The following is a 21558-nucleotide window of genomic DNA, read 5'->3' on the forward strand; positions in this document are numbered from 1 at the left end:
CAGACCAGTAAGATGGAATTTAATGAGAGTTAAAAACACAAGTCCCTAAGGACTAGGTCTGTTTTGGCGTGGTTGTTTTAATGACCATTGTGGAAAAACAGTAATGGGAAAATGTGGGCTAGTTTAAAGCCTGTTCGCTGACCATAACAAGTTCGTTACGAGAGCACATGACTGCTAAAAATACCAACGTGCCCTTAGACGCTTTCCCTGAAGGAGCGTCACTCTCAAGAGAGTCCTCTGTGCTGCTGGTGAGCTCAGTGGGGAGGGACCGAGACACGTGGAGAGAGCGCAGCAGAGTGGCCCAGCAGAGGCTGCCGGACGGAAGATGGGAAACCTTTTCTGTGCTGCATATGAGACACTGAACTCAAACTAAGAAGACGTTAATGACAGATATGAGATTGACGTAAGGAAAATCTTTCTAACAATTACACCTGTTTGAAAAGTCAGTAGCTTTTAATCACTGAAATCCCCCAGAAGAAATGGAATGCTTGTTTTTCCAGGTGGCACTAGTGGTAAAAAAAAAAAAAAAAAAAAAATGTGCAGGAGATGCCAGAGATGTGAGTTTGCTCCCTGGAACAGGAAATGGCAACCTACTCCAGGATTCTTGCCTGGAACATCCAATGGACAGAGAGGCCTGGCAGGCTACAGTCCATAGGGCCGCAAAGAGTCGGACACGACTGAGTGACTGAAAACGTTAGGAAAGAAAAAAAGTCCTTCTATCTGCATTTGGATAAAAGTTGAAGGAAAACAGAAGAAAAAGAACATTTTCTCCAAACATGATTTACTACAGTAATATGCCAGTTATTGTACTAAGCATTCACTGAGGGCCCTTCTCCAAGGGAAAAGCTACCCAGTCCAATATTCTGGCCTAGAGAATTCCAGGAACTGTATAGTCCATGGGGTCCCAAAGAGTCGGACACTACTGAGTGAGTGACTTTCATTCACTTCTGCAAAAGAAAAGTGAAGTCACTCAGTCGTGTCTGACTCTTTGGGATCCCATGCACTGTAGTCTACCAGGCTTCTCTGTCTATGGGATTTTCCAGGCAAAAGTGCTAGAGTGGGTTGCCATTTCCTTCTCCAGGGGATCTTCCTGACCCAGGGATCGAACCCAGGTCTCCTGCATTGCAGGCAGACACTTTACCCTCTGAGCCACCAGGGAAGTCCTGTGATTCCGCCAGGGGAAAGAAGACAGGAAGTAAAAGTACAGTGTCTCGGGGCGGGTCAGCATCTGTCTGCTCCTCCGCCCATTCCTCTGTCACTGTGGTGTAGAATAACATCGTTCGCTTCATTTTAACGGGCTTCGCTGGTGGCTCAGTGGTAAAGAAACCGCCTGCCAATGCAGGAGACGCAGGTTCGATCCCTGACCCAGGAAGCTCCCGCATGCTGCAGAGTAGCTAAGCCCGTGCACCACAGCTGTTGGGCCTGCGCTCTAGACCCTGGGAGCCTCAATTTCTAAACCCTCGTGCCACAGCCACTGAAGCCCGTGTGCCCTAGAGCCTGTGCTCCGCAAAGGAGAAGCCACTGTGATGAGACGCCCACACCCCGCAAGTCGAGAGCAAGCCCCTGCTCGCCGCAGCTGGGGAAAAGTCCCCGCAGCAGCCAAGACCCAGCCCAGCTATGAGTAAATAAAATGACTGTTTACATGACACGGTCTTATTGGACTAGCAAAGATTAATAATAAATAATATGCAGGGTTGGCAGACTTAGGAAGATACCAGTCATCTCATATGACTCGGTACAAGATTAACTTGATGGAACTCTTCTGGAAAGTAGTTTGGTAATACGTAACTACAGCCTTAAATAATATGAACTCTGTGGTCAAGTAATTCTACTTTTAGAAATGTGACCTAAAGAGAAAAAAATATCAGATATGTATACATACAAAGGGATGGTCATCTCAGTGTTTTTTAGCATGGAAAGGAAAAATGTATATATAGAAATAACTTGGGTCAGGGCACTGATTTTTTAAAATATTGGCATAATGGGGCGGCAGGAGGACACACTGGTTAGAATCATGGACTTGAACACGCCCGAGCTTAAGTTCTGGCTCTACCATTTATTAGTTGTATAACATTCGGCAAGTCACTTAACATCTCTGAGCCTCAATATTTTTCATCTGCAAAAATATCAGTGATAGTACTTAACAGAGTTGTTGTGAACGTTAAGTGGGATGTTAAGCATGAAGTCCTCGACATGAGGCCTGGAAGGGGCTCGGTAAATGGCAGTGGGCGGTAGTCTGGCGGGTTATTACTTTGGTGCACCCATACAATGGACTATCCAGCAGGCACTGAAAATCGTGATACACATGTATGCTTATTCACGGGGGCACGCATTCAGGGTATGCTGTCCAGTGAGAAAAAGAGAGAGAGAGAAAGAAAGCTCTGGAAGTTCATACGCCCAAATGTTTAACGATGGTTATTTCTAGGTGTCAAGATTGCGAGTGAGTTTAATTCTTTTCTCTCTGTAATGTTATCTGTCTTTTCCAGTTTTCCTACAATGACATATTGGATAGTACTTGTGTGAGTACTTGTGTGACAAAAATGTAAGTTTTTAAAAACTGCAGTGACACTGAATTCCCAGTTATAACAGGGTTCTGGGATGTACAGTCACTGCAGAGTCAGGGATGCGCATGTTTGCTGTATCTCACTGCAGCTGCATAAAACTCCTTTCTAGATAGTTTCATAACTGTTTTAAAGAACGGATGAGAGTCAGGTTTCCTGGAATTTCCATTCACTTCTCCATCTTCATGGACATCTCTAGGGTAACACTTTGAAAAGCTATTTTATTTTTTCTTCTTATGTTGCCACGCCTCTTCTGACTTCTATACACATTTTGTTATTTTTATTATTTCACATAATTTTTGTTTCATAAAGATTTTACATTGGTATAAAGTGAATTTGTTTTTTTAAGAATTAAGTTTTTTTAGCAGGCTTAATTCTAAAGTATGTGGAGCATAAAATACATTTTGCTAAGTAATTCCCTGCATAAATGTTGTTATACTTCACTTCTTAAAGGTTTAAATTTAATCCACTGCTTTTAGAAAGTGTCTTAAAGGCCATATTCTGTGGCTAGAAGAAAAATCAATGTCTTTTTTAAAGGATACCATATTTATTAAAAAAGTAAATTCACTTTTTTGTCATGCCTTTGTCAATTTCATGCCAGTTTTGTTAAATTCTATCTGGTGAAGTAATTTTTAGTACCTATTGATCTCCTCTGTGAAGAAATCTCAGTGGTTCCTGACAGTTCATTAGCCAATATTTCAACAGGGTTATCCTTGAATTCATATTATTATTGAAAATTATGTTTGTTCCAACACATCTGTTATATTAGTCAGCTTTTAGTTCTCTATTATGGGAATCTCAGAAACCATTTGACTGGGTTCAGGTTATCTGTGAATTTTCATATTATTTTATGGCCACCGGCTGCATTTTATGACTCTGTATCAAACCTTTTACTTTTTCAAATAACTTTTTCAAATGGTCTTAGTTTCTCATCCAAGCGAGATCAGACATATGTCCCAAATCTACTGTTCAGCAAGTTACAACTACTGCAAAACCCCAAATAAATGAAAAAGAAACAAAAACCTCTCCTTTAAAAAAAGAAAATCCTGTGTAAAATAGCAGAATACCAAAAACCTAGGTACCTGACCTTTCACTAGGTCTATTCTTGGTAGGACATGCCTTCAGCTTTTAATTGGAACCTTTTTCATAATTGTTGCCATTTAACACATTTAGTCTGTCAAATCATGGGATGTCTTTATAGCCATATAATAAACCCTAGAGAACAACTTTTCTGACTGTAGCCATCTGCAATGATCACAAGAGTAGCTTACAAAATACTGACAGTCTTTATGGTAATAGGATACATATGGCAACCCACAATTATGTGTGGCTGCATTCAATTAGTGTTGTGCAATTACACAGTTTTATTGCTTAGTTAAAACAGTGAAAGCACTACATACTGGGTAATTTGCACTAATCCCCATCTCTTTAATAGCCCCTCGGTGTTTAAAATGTGGAGGAACATCTATAGTATTTAAAGGGCCTGGATGAACATTAAATTATATCTCATGTTGTGAATACTCTTTGATTGACAATTAATGCACCCCCACCTCATGTGTGGGGCATGTTTTATGGAGACTTTAAAATACAGTTACAGCAAAAAGTTCTTCAACCAGAACCCCACTTGCTGGGTCAGGCTGCCCAAACTTATACTTGCAGGCTGTTAAGGGTCTTTCTGAAAGAAGGTCAGGATGAGGAGACAAGCTAAGGAACTCGATTCCGGGAGTGGGAGACGCCATGGACACCATGTTTTTGACGTGAACATGTTAGAAGCTTTTCCAACTCCTAACGTTTAATTAAAAACTTAGTTCAAAGTGAATTTATAGCTGCCATTTGGTGAAATACTTTCTGGAGATGGTTTTGTGAAGATTGTGTGTGTGTGCTCACACACACACACATTTGAAACACATGCATTTCACAATCAGTGATTTTTAACAGAAGTTTTGACTACATTTTAAAATGGCCTCATTCCTGCCCTGCTCCGAACGGCTGGGGCAGAGGTGAGGAGAGTCCAGCTCAGGCAGCAGCAGGAGCTCTTGGGAGCCCAGCTGTGAGACGCCCGTTGGGATGGGTTGGCCAAAAAGTTTGCTGTATGTTCCTACAGAAAAACACGATTTTTTTTGGCCAATCCAATAACACTTAGGGAAGGCGCTCTCCAACGGGAGGAAGGGAGACACGACAATATATTCTATATCCTTCTCCCCAAGTGTTGACAGAGAAAAACCCAAAGCAACCTTGTTTCCTGCCCTGCCTGATGGTAAGCTAAACAGAATTCCAAACGAGAGGCCTGGACATTTATTCACCTGCAAAAACATTTTGCTGAAGCATTTCAAATGTACTTGGGTCTATAAATGTTTTCAATTACGTGGATTAGGCCTTTGTCTCTTAGCTCTTATTGCCTTTCCTAAACATCACTTTAATCTCTTTATGTGTTCATGAAAATTCTACTATATGGTTTTCAAAGTTAAAAAGAGAGACAGAGAGGCATAGTAGTGATTAAAGAGAGATGAAAACATGAAAATGATCGATTCTATGTATTTCATTTAAACGATGCTGGTTTACTTTTATATTTATCATTAAATAATCTTCATTTTCTTTATTTTAGGTAAGTCTTTAGTGGTTTTGCTTAGTTATTGAAGCTTTGAACTTTATTGCTTAGCTATATTAAATATAATTGGCATATGGCTATATGTAAGATGGAATTCCTATTAAAATGTAGATGCTTAAAAAAACCCTTGGGTACATGGAGGAAAATTACATGGTCATATTCAGAACTAAAATGTTACTTATGACTGCATCTGCCAACACCTGCCTTTGTCCAACTTTTGAATAGAGTTGGGTGATTATGGATAGTATGTTTAAAAACAAGCCACAAAATCTCTGTGTAAATGGAGTTATGTAATTTGAAATCTGCACAACCTCACAAAACAGGCACCATGAATGTTTGGACCTAACAGAACATCAAAGCAAGAGGTTATTTTGCATTTCGAAGAGATTGCTGGTAACAAAACGGAATTAGGGAAGTAAACGATTCTGCTCTCTCTGGGAATTAAGCTAGACGATCTACTAGGTGTTTCCAGCTCAGATTTCTTTTCATGAAAAACATTTGCTTGTCATTTGGACGACCTGAATGGCTGACATGCTAAGACTACAATTTAGGGATTTCTTTTGCCTGAGAGCGTTTAAGTCAGGGAGGACATTATGTTTTGCATCTCTGATACTTCAAAGGCCATGATTCAAACTTGCTGATGCCGACCAGGGCTGGATGGCTGCTTCATTAAAGTAGGGACGATGGTGTCCATCTCAGAGGACAACTGGGCAAAGCCACATCCTTGGGGGACATACAGCTGTCCTTGCCCTAACAGCCCAAGTGCAGGTGCACCCCCCCCAAGCCTCTGGATACCTGCCTAAGGGCAGCCCTCACTTGATTGTGGCTGAGCCCTCAGGGAGAGGACTCGGTGTTCCGAGTATGGAGAAAATGTGAACAAACATTTTCTGCCCAGAAAAGACAGCCTCTCCAGAGAGGAGGCTCTGGCTGCCTTTTTTTCTGCCAGAACAGTTAGATCCAAATGATCATTGCTGATACTGCAGCTTAGCTGGCCAAACATCTGCACTTGATGCTGCAGTAAATGAGAAGTGAATCTTTTTCCAAAGGAGGGCAGATGCGGTGTGTGAACGGTAGCCATGCTCCTGATGGGTGGAGATGTGCCTTGCTGTGCGCGAGGTTCATACCACTGTAGCAAGTACGGATGATCACAGAGCAATAACAGGGGCACAGGCAGGCCTTGATGGGCTGGAAGAATTATTCTGATGGACGTAGAGAACTTCACTGTTCCCTTGAGGCATCTCCTGGCGACTGCCTTCTCTGGGAATACTAGCCTTTTACTGTGGCTCTCTTTTCTGTATCTTATTGATTCCGGTGGAGGGCTCTGAATTAAAATTCTGAATGTCCTTTGATACTATCTTTAAAATAACAGACGTTGTTTGGGATACTGTTTAGAACAGATCCATTTTGTTTGATTGTGGGCTACAATTAAAGAAGTTAAATACTTGCCTGTGGTCACATGCATCCTTTTCTTGATTTGTTGGGTGAAAGATTAGAGAAAGACTATAATAAGGTGAAAGGCTTATTACTGCCTTAATAAGGAAAACTGGACAGAATGCTGACTCTGCACCTGATAAATCTTTCAAAATTGCCACAGGTGAAATGAAATGTTAATGCCCCTTTCAATTATTAATAAAAAATATAAATAGATCTTGTTGGAAACATGGGGCACTGAAAATAAAGTGTTTTAATAGATGTGTAGTTTTTTGTTCCATTTACTAAAGAACTGCATCTTTAGAGCTTCTGATACATTAAAATGAAGACATAATTATTTTCATAAATGGAATATTTTGCACTAAACACAAAATCTATATTTTTTGGTTTTTAGCACAAAATCTATATTTCTATATTTCATTGTGTTCTGCAAATCAATTTGAATTGCAGCAAACATCAAATATAGAGAATCAAAAGAAAAAAAAATCTCCTATAATCTTACTACTCGGAGACAGACACACCAATATAGTGTCCTTCCAGACATTTTTCTTAGTACATATTTTTTTCTTCAATAGACATTTTATGCAACCAGTCAGAAGTCTGTCCTCACTTCCCAAATCTAACTCATTTCAATAAATGTAAACTCACATCACCATTCAAACAGTCTATAGCCTCCCATTGTATGACCATACCATAATTTAATGAACTTTCATTTCCTGGGTGTTTGCCATGTTCTTAATTCTGCAGTAATATAAAGATGTTCTTGTATGTATATCCCTGCATAGTTGCCTGAGTTTTTATTTTATGAAAAATAAATATTAAGAAATTGGTCAACCGAAATCGCAATTATTAATAGTCAGTGGACCAGAAGGGGGAGCTCTCATGTCCTGTGACCATAATTGAGCCCAACAGGAAGAAGAGAGATTCCTCTTCTTTCCTGGCAAGGACTCAGCCAATGAAAAGCCATGGACTGTTTGTTTCCATAGTCCTCCCACTTCCTGTTCCTCTCTGTAAATGTATTTCCTTCCCTTGCCATGTGGGGACTTGGAGGTAACTTGCCGTGGGTACAGACTTCAAATTGTAATCCTCTGCTGATCCTGAATAAATCCATGTTTGCTAGAGAAATATCTGGCAGTCTGTTTGTTTTAGGTCAACATATATTATATTTACACCACAATGTCCTTATTTTTAAAGGCATTTTCACTTTTAATTTTTGTTTTAGGTGTATGAACACCAAGATGGCAGCAAATCGCTGAAGCTGGGTGACTTTGGACTGGCCACCATTGTAGATGGCCCCCTGTACACCGTGTGTGGTACCCCGACATATGTGGCTCCCGAAATCATTGCAGAGACCGGGTACGTGCTTTTCATGGGTTTATTGCAGTGATGTGCTTGCAACATAGTCTGCTTTGAGAATAGATGACATAGTGCTGTGTTCCATCCAGACAGAGCTAGCTATCATCTGCTTTTCACTTTTTTTTTTAGCTTGAAAAGTGGAAGCCATTTTTTCTGTTTTCCCAATCAAGTTGCCAATTACTGCAGTCTTGCTTAAGCCTTCCTTTTGGCCTTTATTAAAGGTAGAACAGCCATTATTAACCCCTTAGTAAAAAATATTCAACTTAACAGAGAACCATAGAGTGGTAGTTAGCTTTGGGAGATAAAAGAAACAGACATTGCTGTGTGGGGTGAGTATAGCCCCTGCGGTTACTTCTCCTAGGCTCTCCTTATCCTCCAGTTCCAGTCCTACTTTGGTCCACTTAGCAGCTCATGGACTGTCTGTGCGGCACAAACACCCTCAGGCATCAGAGGGCCGCTGGGAGTGCAGCCAACAGAGATTAAAGAAAATCTCTAGAATCAGGGGAGATGGTAGGGTTGCCTAATGCTTACTAATGACCTAGTACCATATGCCAGGTGCTAAACTCCTTTATTTAATTCTTACTCTTGCGGTAGATGATATAATCCCCATTTTGCATATTAAAAAACTCTGTCTCTGATGACTGATACAAGCTCGTGACAGTAGCTGAGTCAGCATTTGAACTCCAGGTCTAGGTGGGCAAATGGCTCTTTCGGTAAGCCCCATTTCTTGCCGAGGATTACTGGCAGGGTTCTCAACGCTGTCCTTAAACAGAAGGAGGGGGGAAGGGTGGGAGAGCAAGAAGAGACAGCCCTGCCAGTTCTTCTCACGAGTGGCACCAGCCCACACCTAGCACTCTAGATAGTATCTTCCCCTGTGGCGGCTGGAGGTAGTTTTCCTACTTGTACTATAGATGCATAGACTGGAATGGCAGAAATACAGAACAGATGAGAAGAGAAATCCCCAGTGCAGGGTAGTAAGGACTTTCTTATTCATCAAATTTGACTGGGAGCCACATCTGTGGCCACGCCTGACCTCCTCCGAGGCACCACCTCAGGCGATGCTCCGGCGGGTGCTCTGATGGCCGCTGGGGAGGAGTGGTGTGGGGCAGAAGATTTTGGTTGTATCCTGAAGACGTTGGTTGGAATTCAGCTGTGCCACCAATTGTGTGATCTTGAGCCAAATTGTTTACACCTCTGAACTTAGGTTTTCTTTCTTATAAAACAGACAGTAATACTTGTCCTGTACAAGTTACAGAGTTGTTGGGAAAACAAAATCAGATAATGTATGCCAGTGCTTTGTAGATTAGAGAATGTCTTATGTGTAATTATTATTTCTAAAATTTGGGAGCTAAATCGTCTCACGGGTCTGTCTCTGTCTTAAATCTGATATAACTAGACATAGAGAATGGACTTACAGAATGGACTTACAGGGGATAAGGGAAGGGTGGGACGAAATGGGAGATTAGAATTGACATATTAATATATACACTACCATGCGTAAAACAGGTAGCTAGTGGGAAGCTGCTGGCTAGCAAGGGAGCTCAGCTCATTGCTCTGCGATGACCTAGATGTGGGATGGAGGCAAGGTGGGAGAGAGGTCCAAGAGGGGGGAATATATGCCTACATACAACCAACTCACTTCATCGTATAGCAGAAACTAACACAACTTTGTAAAGCAATTATACTCTTCATAAAAAATAATTTAAAAAACAAACTTGATATGACTATAATAGGCATTGTTACTGAAACTGTTCACTTACTGATATTTAAATATGACCCTAGCATTACTTTGATTTTTAATCATGTGCCTTAAATTGTCTCTTTTTAAATTATTATTCTTTTCTTGAATTTTGTTTAGCCAGTGGGTTGTATGTTAGTGCTAGTTGTGGCTTTTTAAAAATTTTTGCTTGGTTTGCTGTTTGGTTTATGATAGCAGAATGATCCATTTGACCATGCTCCATGATTTGTCCTGGCCCGACTTTGCTAATGGCGGCGTCACTTACCTTTTCAGATATGGCCTCAAGGTGGACATCTGGGCGGCTGGCGTCATTACTTACATCCTGCTGTGTGGTTTCCCTCCGTTCCGTGGGTATGGGCAGTGATCCTTCATTCAGCACCCACAAGGCATTTGTCCATTCTCTGAATGATCCATTCAGCCTCCATGCATAAAGCAGCCTGTAGCAGGAAAGAACGGAATGCTGTGTTAAAGAACATAACTTTACTACCTTTTGCTTAATAAGGACTTGTTATTTTTTCCATGTTGTGCACGCTAGTTTACATGCCTTCCATAAATCTTTCTCATATAATTTAAAAACTCATTCTTTCTTAATTTGCCAAAGCGGTTCCATACTGACATTTTGAATTGCTTAAAAACACACATTTTACACATTTACGGGGGAAGGAAGGCCTCCAATGCATAAGGATACCGTGAGGTGGCATTTTCCTGTGTTTATTCCTTGTTATTGTCTTTCGTCTAAACAGAAGTGGTGATGACCAGGAGGTGCTTTTTGATCAGATTTTGATGGGGCAAGTGGACTTCCCTTCTCCATACTGGGATAACGTTTCCGACTCTGCAAAGGTAGGTTTCGGCTTCCAGTGCCTTCCTCTTCCTCATAGCCTGTGTCTCTGTGCAGTTATTGATTCTGAATCATCCTGTGTGAAGAAACGAATGGTATGGTGAATATGCTTTCTGTGTGCATGTCCGTCGTAATTACTGGCCTCCCCAAGCGCTCCCAGTCTTCAGGTCATCCACCTCGCCGGGTACCTCTGCTTCCCTGGCTCATCACTCACTGTGGCCGCTCCAGCTGCGCTGTGGCAGCCTTCAGCTGTGCTCTGCCCACGCCAGGCTGGCGCCCACCTCAGATTCCGTACAGGTTATTGTTTCACCTCTTTCAGGTCTTGGCTTGATGTCATCTTCTCAGTGAAGCTTTCCCAGAACATCTTATTTCCAGCTGCAGCTCTGAACCCCTGCCTGGCTGACGTTATTGTCCTTTGCTTCGTATCCCTCTATAACACTTACACTGTTACCTCCATCTGGTCTACCGTCTAACTACCTGTCTGTATCTGTCTGCCTACCTAGATAGCTACCCACTCCAGTATTCTTGGGCTTCCCTTGTGGCTCAGCTGGTAAAGAATCCACCTGCAATGCGGGAGACCTGGATTCAATCCCTGGGTTGGGAAGATCCCCTGGAGAAGGGAAAGGCTACCCATTCCAGTATTCTGGCCTGGAGAATTCCATGGACTGTATAGTCCATGGGGTTGCAAAGAGTCAGACATGACTGAGCGACTTTCACTTTCACTACCTAGATATAGCTAGGTGGATATATCCTATTTATGGAGTTCGTCTTCTAGCTCTCCTCACTAGGATGTAAATTCCATCAAGACAAGGATTTTTGTCTATTGTATTCATTACTATACCTCAGTGCCTAAATAGTGACGTAACTGATACTCAGCGTATACTGAATGAATGGATAAAAGAATGAGGGAATTAAATGATCTGTTAGACAGTCAAAGTGAAGGTGCTCAACATGAGTTAAAATGACCAAGAAAGACACCATGGGGAAGTTATGGTGTAACTTGGACCTGGAAGACAGCCAGGATTTAGACACGACAAGGAACAAAGCGTATTGTTTTTGTCATTAAAAGAGCAACCTCTAAGAAAACTATGAAACTCTTACACAGAGAAATTAGTAGACTCTGAGATTAAAAAAAGAAAACTTTTTAGTTGATTCCTCAAGTATATGTCTCTAAGCATTGACTTAAATTTTTGCAAAACTGATGTTGGCAACTAATTATCTTTTGGTTATTCAGTGTACTTGTTTTCTTCTTTGGCTGTATCCTGAGTGTAAGTTCAATTTTAAATCCGACTCCTTAGGCCTGGCCACTTTCCATAGAAAATGGTGCACAGTGGGCCCGAATCTCTCATTTTCTTCAACTATCCAGGAATCGACCTCTGGACATAGGAAAGTGTGTGGAGTTGAGAGAAGTGTCCAAGAAGAGCCACAGAGGTGGAAGGAGATGGGATGATAACGGCTGCAGAGGTGGGGGTGGAGAAGTTTTCACCTGTGAGCAGGCTCTTTGGCAACGTGCCCAGGTCCCAGTGCTGTCACTCCGTAACTGGAGGGCAGAGGGCATCTCCTGCACCCCCTCAGCACCCTGCAAAGAGCCTCACACACAGTAGTTGCTTTAGTTAAGTCCTGGCCCCCTGCTAAGAACATCACACACACAGTAGTCACTTTAGTTAAGTCCTGGCCCAAGTTAGAGAGTACAGGTTGAATCTGTACATCATTGGGAATAAATGATTCCCGCTGTGCTGCAGTACTCAGAGTCTGTGCAGGTGAGGGACCAGATAATACGTTATCTAGCCATTTTGTTGCATGGGAACTTCTAATCCAGAGGAGACAAATGTCTGACAGATTTCATCATTAAACCCCAAGCTGTGCTCTTCTGGTGCAAAAAATTTGAGCTCATGGCAGAGATGCATTAATTTCAGAACCATTCAATAGTTTGTTTCTTAATGGTTCTATTTTACTTTTATTGATTGTTCTGGAAATTTATGAATCATTTTTAACATATTTCCTCTGAATTCTTTGGCTGCTAAAGAACAGTTTCTATTTTACCAACTAGCTGTTGGCAATCCCCTACGTCTTTCCTCATTCCTTTCTTTCAAACCCAAATATGCTCTTGCAGTTAGGAGAAGAAAATCCATTTTTTCTGTCAGCTGGCAAAGTGAAAAGTTAGTTAAGAGGTTTCTAAAATGTGATTTCTATATTTAAGTAATGTTCGACTCTGTCTTTAAAGTGCAAAATGCTAGACGAAGAAAGGAATATTCATTCTTTCACTTGTGTACTTTATTTCCTTCTACTAAAAACATTTTTATGAAATTAATTTTAAATATTTCACTTTATATTTTTCCCTCAACTACAGGGTGTATGTTTTTAATTCCAAATATTCACCTTTCCTTTAAAAGGTGGCTACAGGTAAGTTGAGTTGATATATTTAAGGTTAGAGCTTTTACAAATGGTTTTCCAAGATAAAAGAGAACCTCTGCATTTGAAAACACGCCATTTTTTACTTTCAGTGTTAGACACAGACAGCATCAAATGTTTCTGTTCACAGGAGCTCATTACTATGATGCTGTTGGTGGATGTCGATCAGCGATTTTCTGCCGTGCAGGTCCTTGAACATCCCTGGGTTAACGTAAGTGACTCCCTCCCTTCCCTGTATTTACTCCTAAACCTCCCTTTCTCAAATCACAACTTTCCTAATGATGTTGCCCCCTGTTTCAAGTGTTGTGTTTGCGTCTGTTCCTCCCCCCCAAACATGCCAGAACAGTTCCAGGATCTCAGCCTTGTTCCGCGAGGGCCTCTGATGTATCTGTGCTGACATGTGTTCTCACGGTCCCTTGCACAAAGCATTTCATTTGATTCAGATGGGACTGCCTTCTGTGGGGGTGGGGGTGGGATTGCACATGGTCGCCACCCCCGACCCTGCAACCTACGTTCTCTGGTCCAGATTAGAACTGAGTCCATCAATAAGACAGAGCAGATTTTCTGAGTCAGTGCTGCTTTTGCATCATTTCTAACCAAAAATGCCAGTGACCCAAGGGTCTCTGCACCAGCCCCGGGGTTCTGCAGTGCAGCACTTCTCAAACCTGCCTGTGCTCACAAGTCACCTGGGGGTCTTACTAAAATGCAGATGGTAATGTCGGACATGTGACGCTCTAGATTTCTAAAAGCTCCCAGATGCTGCTGCTGCTATTTGAGTACAAGGATCTGATGACATTCCTTTAGCTGTGAAAGAAGTCTCCAGAGTAGAGTCATTATTTTTTGATCCTCTCTCTCTAACTGATTGATATGGTTTGTTTTGAATCATCATCATAATAAATACTAACAGAGTGTTTAGCTTATAGTGTCTGCCCAGGACCATTTTAAGCATCTCACATAGATTAATTTATAACCCCGTGTGCATGCTCAATCAGTCGTGTCCGACTCTTTGCAACCCCATGGACTGGAGCCCACCAAGCACCTCTGCCCATGGAATTTTCCAAACAAGAATACTGGAGTGGGGTACCATTTCCTATTCTAGTGGATCTTCCCGACCCAGGGATTGAACCTGCGCCTCTTAACGTCTCCTGAATTGGCAGGCAGATTCTTCACCACTAGCACCATCTAACCCAGGGGCAGTTACAGCCCTTATTGACATGTGTGGAAGTCCATTCTTGGGTCTAACGATTCTTGCGGTCAGAACAGAAGACAGACATAGATTTGGGTATAGATGCAGACACAGGCAGGTGTAACATCATCAGTTCATTGATATGAATTTTGCCAGCTGCCTTGAGGGATCTGGCTGTAAAATGAAGGCAACAAAATGTTCCATTGCTCTGAATTACCACTTTGGTGATTGGTTGGGTATGTTTTCCCAAGATAACTAGTGACTGAGGATGAGGTTATGATCGAAGGCACAGTGTTGAGACAGATTCTACCCGAGGTGGACAGGAGCTTGGGGTCCTGTTCATTTTCTGCCACTCTATGGCCATGGGCCTAGGTTCAGCACTTTACACATCTGAACCTGGCTTCTCCCACCCCACAGGGAGGATTTTGCTGTTTTTTTAATTGTATTTACTTATTCTTTTTTCTTGGCTGTGCTGCGCTTTCCTTGCTGCACATGGGCTTTCTCTAGTTGCGGCAAGTGGAGGCTGTACGCTCTGGTGGGTGGTACCCAGGCTTCTCATTGCAGTAGCTTCTCTTGTTGTGGTGCACGGGCTTAGTTGCCCCGCAGCATGTGGAATCTTCCTGGACCAGGAAACAAACCCGTGTCCCCAGCATCGGCAGGTGGATTCTTAACCACTGGACCACCAGGAAAGTCCTGGGAGGCTTTATATCTATGGAGAATATATAGGAATGTGAGCTTGTGTGGGTATATGGCTAAGATTTGTTAACTGTTTGGACACAGCAGAGCTTCCCAACTGATGTACAGATGTGTAAAGATGCATCCTTGCAGCCCTTGGTGGGGACAGTCAGACAGAGTCCAGGAGCCGTTATCTCCAGCTTTACAACCTTAGGATTTACCCCTATGGTGCTAAGCAAAAGTTCTCCTTTTCCATAAAGCTGGAAAGGTTAGGAAGCACCTCATGCAAATCTAATAAGGAGCCTGCAAGAATGGCAGGGTGGGTTTTATTATGCCCATTTTACAAATGAAAAGACAGAGGCTACGAGGGATGACTTTCCCAAGTAGCTGGGCTTGTGACTGAAGCACGATTCGCAACCAGACATCCTCACTCCAAGTCCTGCACCACACTGCATCTGCCCCTCTCTCTGTTATACAAGAAAGCACTGTGAATGCCGCAGAAGAGTGCATGCTGTAACAGTTGCTCACGCAAGGTCGCAGTCTTTCCAAAGTGGGTCATGGTGCCTCTCTCTTAGCTGTCCAGGGTGGAAGAGGCACAGGCCAGCTGCAGGCTCTCCTGGTGGCAGCAGTTGTTTGGGACTGATCTGTGTGCTAATTAAAAGCCCATGGTCCTCAAACTGTCACCCTGCATGTTAGCACTGGAAACATTCAGAGTGTGACCACACAGAATACAGTGGAAAATCTGAATTTGAAACACCGCCTTGGAAGGCTCACAGAGAGCCATGCAGGAAAGAGGTTCATAGGTTACAAACATCCATTTTAGATCCGAAATACATTTTCATCAGAGGACCACCACCTGCCAGGCCAGCCCTCCAGGAGCTCAATCTGATAAAGCTTGGCAGTGGGAGAAGGACCACCCCCGCCAGGCTCTGTGGGGAAGTTGGATGGAAGGCTTCCCTGAGGACACAGAGTCAGACCTTCTTCCTGGAGGAGGCGGGGAAGAGACATCAGGCAGTGCCAGCTGAGGCAGGATATGGATGTTTGTTCTAGGAGAACTTTGTGAATGGGAGCAAATTTGTCTTTGTGAATGGGAGGCACATGTGAGGTGCCTGAGATGCTACTGGAAACAAAATAATCCCTCACCCTGATTGCAAAGCGAATGACCCTTCATCAATATATTCCAACTCAGTTGGGTAGAGAAACGAAATTAAGACTTCCCTGGTGGCTCAGTGATAAAGAATCTGCCTGCCAGTGCAGGGGACACAGGTTCCATTCCTGATCCGGGAGGATTCCACGTGCCTTGGAGCAGCTAAGCCCGAGCACCACAACTGCTGAGCCAGTGTTCTAGAGCCCGGGAGCTGCGACTCCTGAAGCCCACTCGCCCTAGAGCCCGTGCTGCACAACGCGAGAAGCCGCTGTGATGAGAAGCCCGCACTCCACAACTAGAGAGGAGCCCCTGCTTGCCGCAAGTAGAGAAAAGCCCAGGCAGCAGTGAAGAATAATTAAAAATAAACACACAAATGAATAAATTTTTTAAATAAAAGGAGGGATAACATTTAAGGCATTATCTAGGAGATTTAAAAATTTTACATACCTTTTAATATAATTCTAACAGATGTTAAATTCCAACAGAAAATAGCAATTTTAGCAAAAAAAAAAAATGTGTAAAGTGATTGCTTAAGTTTTGAAATTATGTAGTAACTAGTAAAAAAAACTGATTCTTTGTCTCACAATAACAAATGGAAAAAATATGTATCCAAGTGTTCACAGCCAGCATTTAGTATTTGTTGGGGTCTCTGAGTACAATGAATGAACAACACCGATCGAAATAAATAAATTAGGAATGTAAAAGGAAGCCCAGTTAGCAAGACGTTTTGCATTTGGCGATCAAATTGTATCTGATCACTGCAGCAGATGCCACCTAAGCGAGGGGCAGGGAGGGGTGGAGAATGTAATAATTTTAAGGAAGGAAGCCCTAAGGAAGTCGTCAGAAAGCTCTTCCCACATTCCCATTTGTCCTGATTTTCTCTATTGCTGTATGATGCCCTTTGCACCTGGCACACTCGGAACTGAAAAGACAGCTTCTTATGAAACAGAGAGCAGAGCGTGAGGGCAACAGAACTGGAAAAAAAATCTAGTCAACAAGAGTCACTTGTTTGAACGTTACTCAGGGTACGTCCTCTAGGCTCCCATTATTTTTTGTACACTCTGGGTGCTCCTTGGTGTCTGGACCTCTGCTCTGCTGTTGAAAGAGTCATGAACGAGGTCTCTCAGTGGATGGTGCCCAGGAGCCAGAGGGATGAAGGCAGCGGCAGTGTGCAGCCAGGTGTCTGGGAAAAGGCTGCAGACCCCTGGAAGGAGCGCTGGCTGACCGTGGGCAACCTGGGGATGGTCATCTTACACCACCGTCCGCATAGCTCGGCTGGCAGAGAATCAGCCTGCAATGTGGGAGACCTAATCCCTGGGTTGGGAAGATCCCCTGGAGAAGGGAAAGGCTACCCACTCCAGTATTCTGGCCTGGAGAATTCTGTGGACTAGACAGTCCATGGGATTGCAACGAGTCGGACACGACTGAGCAACTTTCACTTTCACTCTCTTTCACCATATGTGAAGGGCCTGAGCAGACAGTCTTAGGTGCTTGTACTCTGTAGGTACTTGGTAAATGTGTGGAGACTTTGAGTCTGAAGCAGGCAGTGACTCTATCATCTGTGGCTACGTACTGATGAAACGCAAACTGTGATCAGCACAGGCGTATGAGAAACTGGATTAAGGACAAAAACCCGTCATCCAAACAACGAGCCTGTTTGTGTGCTCTGGACTCCGCATAGATCACGTGATTATCAGCTCGCTGTGTTCTCCAGTGTCACAGCCTTCTCTTACACTTACTGCCCTGGCCAAGGTTATCTACCTTATTCCTCCTCTAGTGGGGAACCATGATTTAGGCACATATGAGGGTGGAATAGACAATGTTATATCTGGACCATTCTAGGGAGTAGGAATAAGGTTGAGTCACTTTTTCTCCAAATGACAATTTGTTAGTAGAAAAATGCAGGTTAGTGATTCAGTTCATAAGCTTAAATGACAGTGCCAAAGTGCTTTCTTGTTTGTAATTAAGATTATATTATCAGCACTGTATTTCAAATAGATTGTTGTTACTGGATTTAAAAAAAAAATCTTTATTGAATTTGTTAGAGTATTTCTCCTGTATTTTATGTTCGGTTTTATGGCCAAGAGGCATGTGAGATCTTAGCTCTCTAACCAGGGATCAAACCCACATCCCCTGCATGGGAAAGATGGTGAATTTTTAACCACTGGACCGCCAGGGAGGTCCCCTATTATTTGATTTTTATTTTCAAGGTTTTGATATTTTACCTCATGTTATTCTCCTCATACCATAGGTGAAGGTGCGTCTCAGTGCTATAAATCTACAAATCTGTGTTCTACCTTCAACTATTTTCCTGATGATGAAACTGAGGCTCAAAGAAATCTTTAGCACAAAGCTTAGTAGGTCGATAGGATGCAGTCTGATGCCTGGGTTTTGCCTCTAGAGATTCTGATACTGATCCTCACTGGCCTGGACATCAGGAATTTTAAAGGCTGCTGCTGCTGCTAAGTCGCTTCAGTCGTGTCCGACTCTGTGCGACCCCATAGATGGCAGCCCACCAGGCTCCCCTGTCCCTGGGATTCTCCAGGCAAGAACACTGGAGTGGGTTGCCATTTCCTTCTCCAATGCATGAAAGTGAAAAGTGAAAGTGAAGTCGCTCAGTCGTGTCTGACCCTCAGCGACCCCATGGACTGCAGCCTACCAGTCTCCTCCGTCCCTGGGAGTTTCCAGTCAAGAGTGCTGGAGTGGGTTGCCAGTGCCTTCTCCTAGGTGACTATAATGTGGGGCTTCCCTAGTGGTTCAGTGGTAAAGAATCCGCCTGCAGTGCAGGAGATGCAAGTTCCATCCCTGAGTGGGGAAGATCCCTTGGAGAAGGAAATGGCAACCCACTCCAGTATTCTTGCCTAGGAAATTCCAAGGACAGGGAAGCCTGGCAGGCTACAGTCCATGGGATTGTAAAAGAGTTGGACACAACTTAACAACTAAACAACAACAACAAGTTATGATGTGAATCCAAGATAGAGAACCTCTTGTCTAGAGGAAAGGGCAGGTTTAAATAAGTCAAGGGTAGTTACCTAGTCCATGCAAGACTTCCTATCACCTTCCTGGCCTTTAAATTTTTACCTCTTTTTTTTCTCACCCTTCTTTTGAAAAGATACTATCTTGCCAAGATATTCAAAAAGAAAAAAAAAAGAGGAAGGAGAAAAAAACAAGAACCTAGATAATATGTTTTTTCTTCTCTGCTCATAAAATTCAGTACTACCCATACAAAGATAAATAGGCATTCATCTAATTGTTGCTAGAAATTAAGATGAGTCCCCAATTATACAGTAATAATAAATAAAACCACCTGTCTGTATTTGTAAGTTGTAAATGAGGACATGGAATTCTACTTTCCATTTGGGCAGCTTACCCTCTCCTTCCTCCAAGATAGATATTAATTTACTTCACATTTTCTCCCCAAGAGCAGTGTGAACTATGGACACAGAGGATACAAAGGGCTGAGACAAGGGAGTCAGAATCCAGAGATGTTGTCCAGCTGGGAATCGTTAAGAGTCAAGGGCTGTGAAATGGACCCACTATTGGAGAGTGTGCTAATGGATTTGGGATTGCTTAAAACCAAGTCAGGATATTCTGGTAGTGAACCACTCCAGACTGCCACCCTTCTCATAAATTTACAGGTATTATTAATAATAGAATCTGGCAGTGAGTAGACCGAGAACCAGATCCATGATTCAAAAACAAAACTCCGTGAAGGAAGGAAGGTTTCTACAGCACGACCCCTGGAATGGTTTCCCTCGTAGAGAGAGGAATTCACTTCACTGAATGACTTCACGACTGAGCCCCACACCCCTTCAGACAGCTCCTCCCCAACATCCGCTCGAGGAATGGAGAGCAGGAGGCTAGGTCTCCTGCAGACAGCTGAGGGAGTTCATTTTCCATTTTGCAAACTAATTTTGTTCTTGTCAGTTGCAATGCTCTGCCAAGTAGTGGACGGGAATTTCTAAATCAAAAACCACTAACCTCAAACCACAACCAGCCCGTGTCAAACTTCAGAAACTACTCCTGGAGCCTACATACCAGAACGTATGGTAATAATACTATAACTATTCGTAGCATACTGCCAGGCTTGTCACGTTTGGGAAAATTCATAGCACATTTTTTGGCACATCGTCTATTCAGGATAATGGCGATGAAGATATATATATTTTAAAAATGTATCTTTTTAGTGGCCCTATTTATTCTACTGATGCAAGATAGTAAGTTAGCTAAATCTCCATCATCAATCTGGATGCCTCAGGTGCAGATTGAGGGCTCTGCAAAGCCAGTTGCTTGCCTTTTAATCCAATTATGCTCAAAGCCTTCAAAATTGATATAGAGACTGCAGACTTTTTAGTTGTGTGTGTGTGTGCACGCGTGTGTGTGTTGTTCCTTCTCTAGCAGAGACACCTTATTTCATTGGGGGAAAAAAAAAAGCAACCCTGAAAATGTTTTAAGATTTATGAAGTCAGAAGCTTCCCTGACAGCTTGTAAGGTTGTGTCACTACTTTCATTGCTTCAGCATGAACTCGTAACCCAAGGGAAGCTGAAACCTTCAGCAGAATTTAAAGCTGGAGGCCTGAACCCCAGGCCCCAACATCTGAAAGAGTTGCTAGGAGTCTGACAGGGGATTAGGACCAGGACAGAGCCGGGAAATGATCACGAAGCCCACTGTGTGCGTGGTGAGAGAGTCAGCTCTTAGCTGGAAAACAGGCAGGTTAAAAGAAAAAGAAGAAGCCAGGTAAAGAGAAGTTTCTAGCAAAGATGGCAGTGGTGGGCAAGTGAGGAGATGAGACTGCAGTAAGGCTGATTCTCCCTTGGGAAGTTAAGTAGAGGCTGCTCCCTTGAGTCCCCACTAGCTGTTTCCTTCATGTTTGCACGCACCTGTCACAGGCCCACACTGCGACCCGGGGCACCTTCCTGTCACCCAGGATCAGCTAGGCCTTCCAGCGCTGCCTGCTCCACAGACGTTTCGAGAGCTCAAGGGATCACCTCCCCACATCCCAGCTGAGTGGATGCCCAGTGTCCCTAGACTTAAAAGTTTCGAGTTTCTAACTACATTCCTCTGGGCCCCCGGAAGTGCTCAGCATCCTGTTTACTGACCTCCATCCAAATTTTTCTCAGCCTCCACTGAGCCCTGCCCATGTGCCCTCTGGTGTCTTCGGCCCCTGATGCAATCCTCCTTACCTTCGTACTACTTTCATCATGGAAAAGCTGACTCACTGAGCCCTTCCATTTAACAACTCGGGACCTCTGTCTGGAGCTAACACCCTGGATGCCTTTGAATGCCCTTGACAATGCAGCGCAGTGTGGTGGGAAGACGACAGAGTTCCAACCTGGGTCAGGCTTGAGTCAGCCAGTTTCTAGCCCTGTGACCTTGAGCAAAATTTTAACCTTTCAGAGCCTCAGTTTGCTCATCTTCAAAATGGGACTAACAGTGCACAGTGTAGAAGGTAATCTGGGGACTAAGGAGATCCTAGATGTAGAGTTAGCACGGGGCCGTGCAATGGTTGCCTCTTGTCACCTTCCTGCCTTTCTCTGTTAACTCTGCTCGCTCCTTACCCCTTTCTCTCCTTACTGTTTTATAATCTAGTGCTGTGCTTAGTCTC

General features: G+C 43.2%; 1 protein-coding gene across 1 annotated transcript in view; it reads left to right on the forward strand.

Annotated features, from left to right (window-relative positions):
- DCLK1 (doublecortin like kinase 1) overlaps nucleotides 1–21558 on the forward strand; it is a 343943-nt gene that overhangs the window by 300195 nt on the left and 22190 nt on the right. The window contains exons 12-15 of the mRNA XM_052650125.1: nucleotides 7823–7956; nucleotides 9968–10045; nucleotides 10438–10534; nucleotides 13075–13155. Of these exons, the coding sequence (XP_052506085.1) occupies nucleotides 7823–7956; nucleotides 9968–10045; nucleotides 10438–10534; nucleotides 13075–13155 (390 nt within the window). The remainder of the gene's footprint in view (nucleotides 1–7822; nucleotides 7957–9967; nucleotides 10046–10437; nucleotides 10535–13074; nucleotides 13156–21558) is intronic.

Source organism: Budorcas taxicolor, chromosome 12, assembly GCF_023091745.1.
Source record: "Budorcas taxicolor isolate Tak-1 chromosome 12, Takin1.1, whole genome shotgun sequence".
NCBI classification, from domain to species: domain Eukaryota; kingdom Metazoa; phylum Chordata; class Mammalia; order Artiodactyla; family Bovidae; genus Budorcas; species Budorcas taxicolor.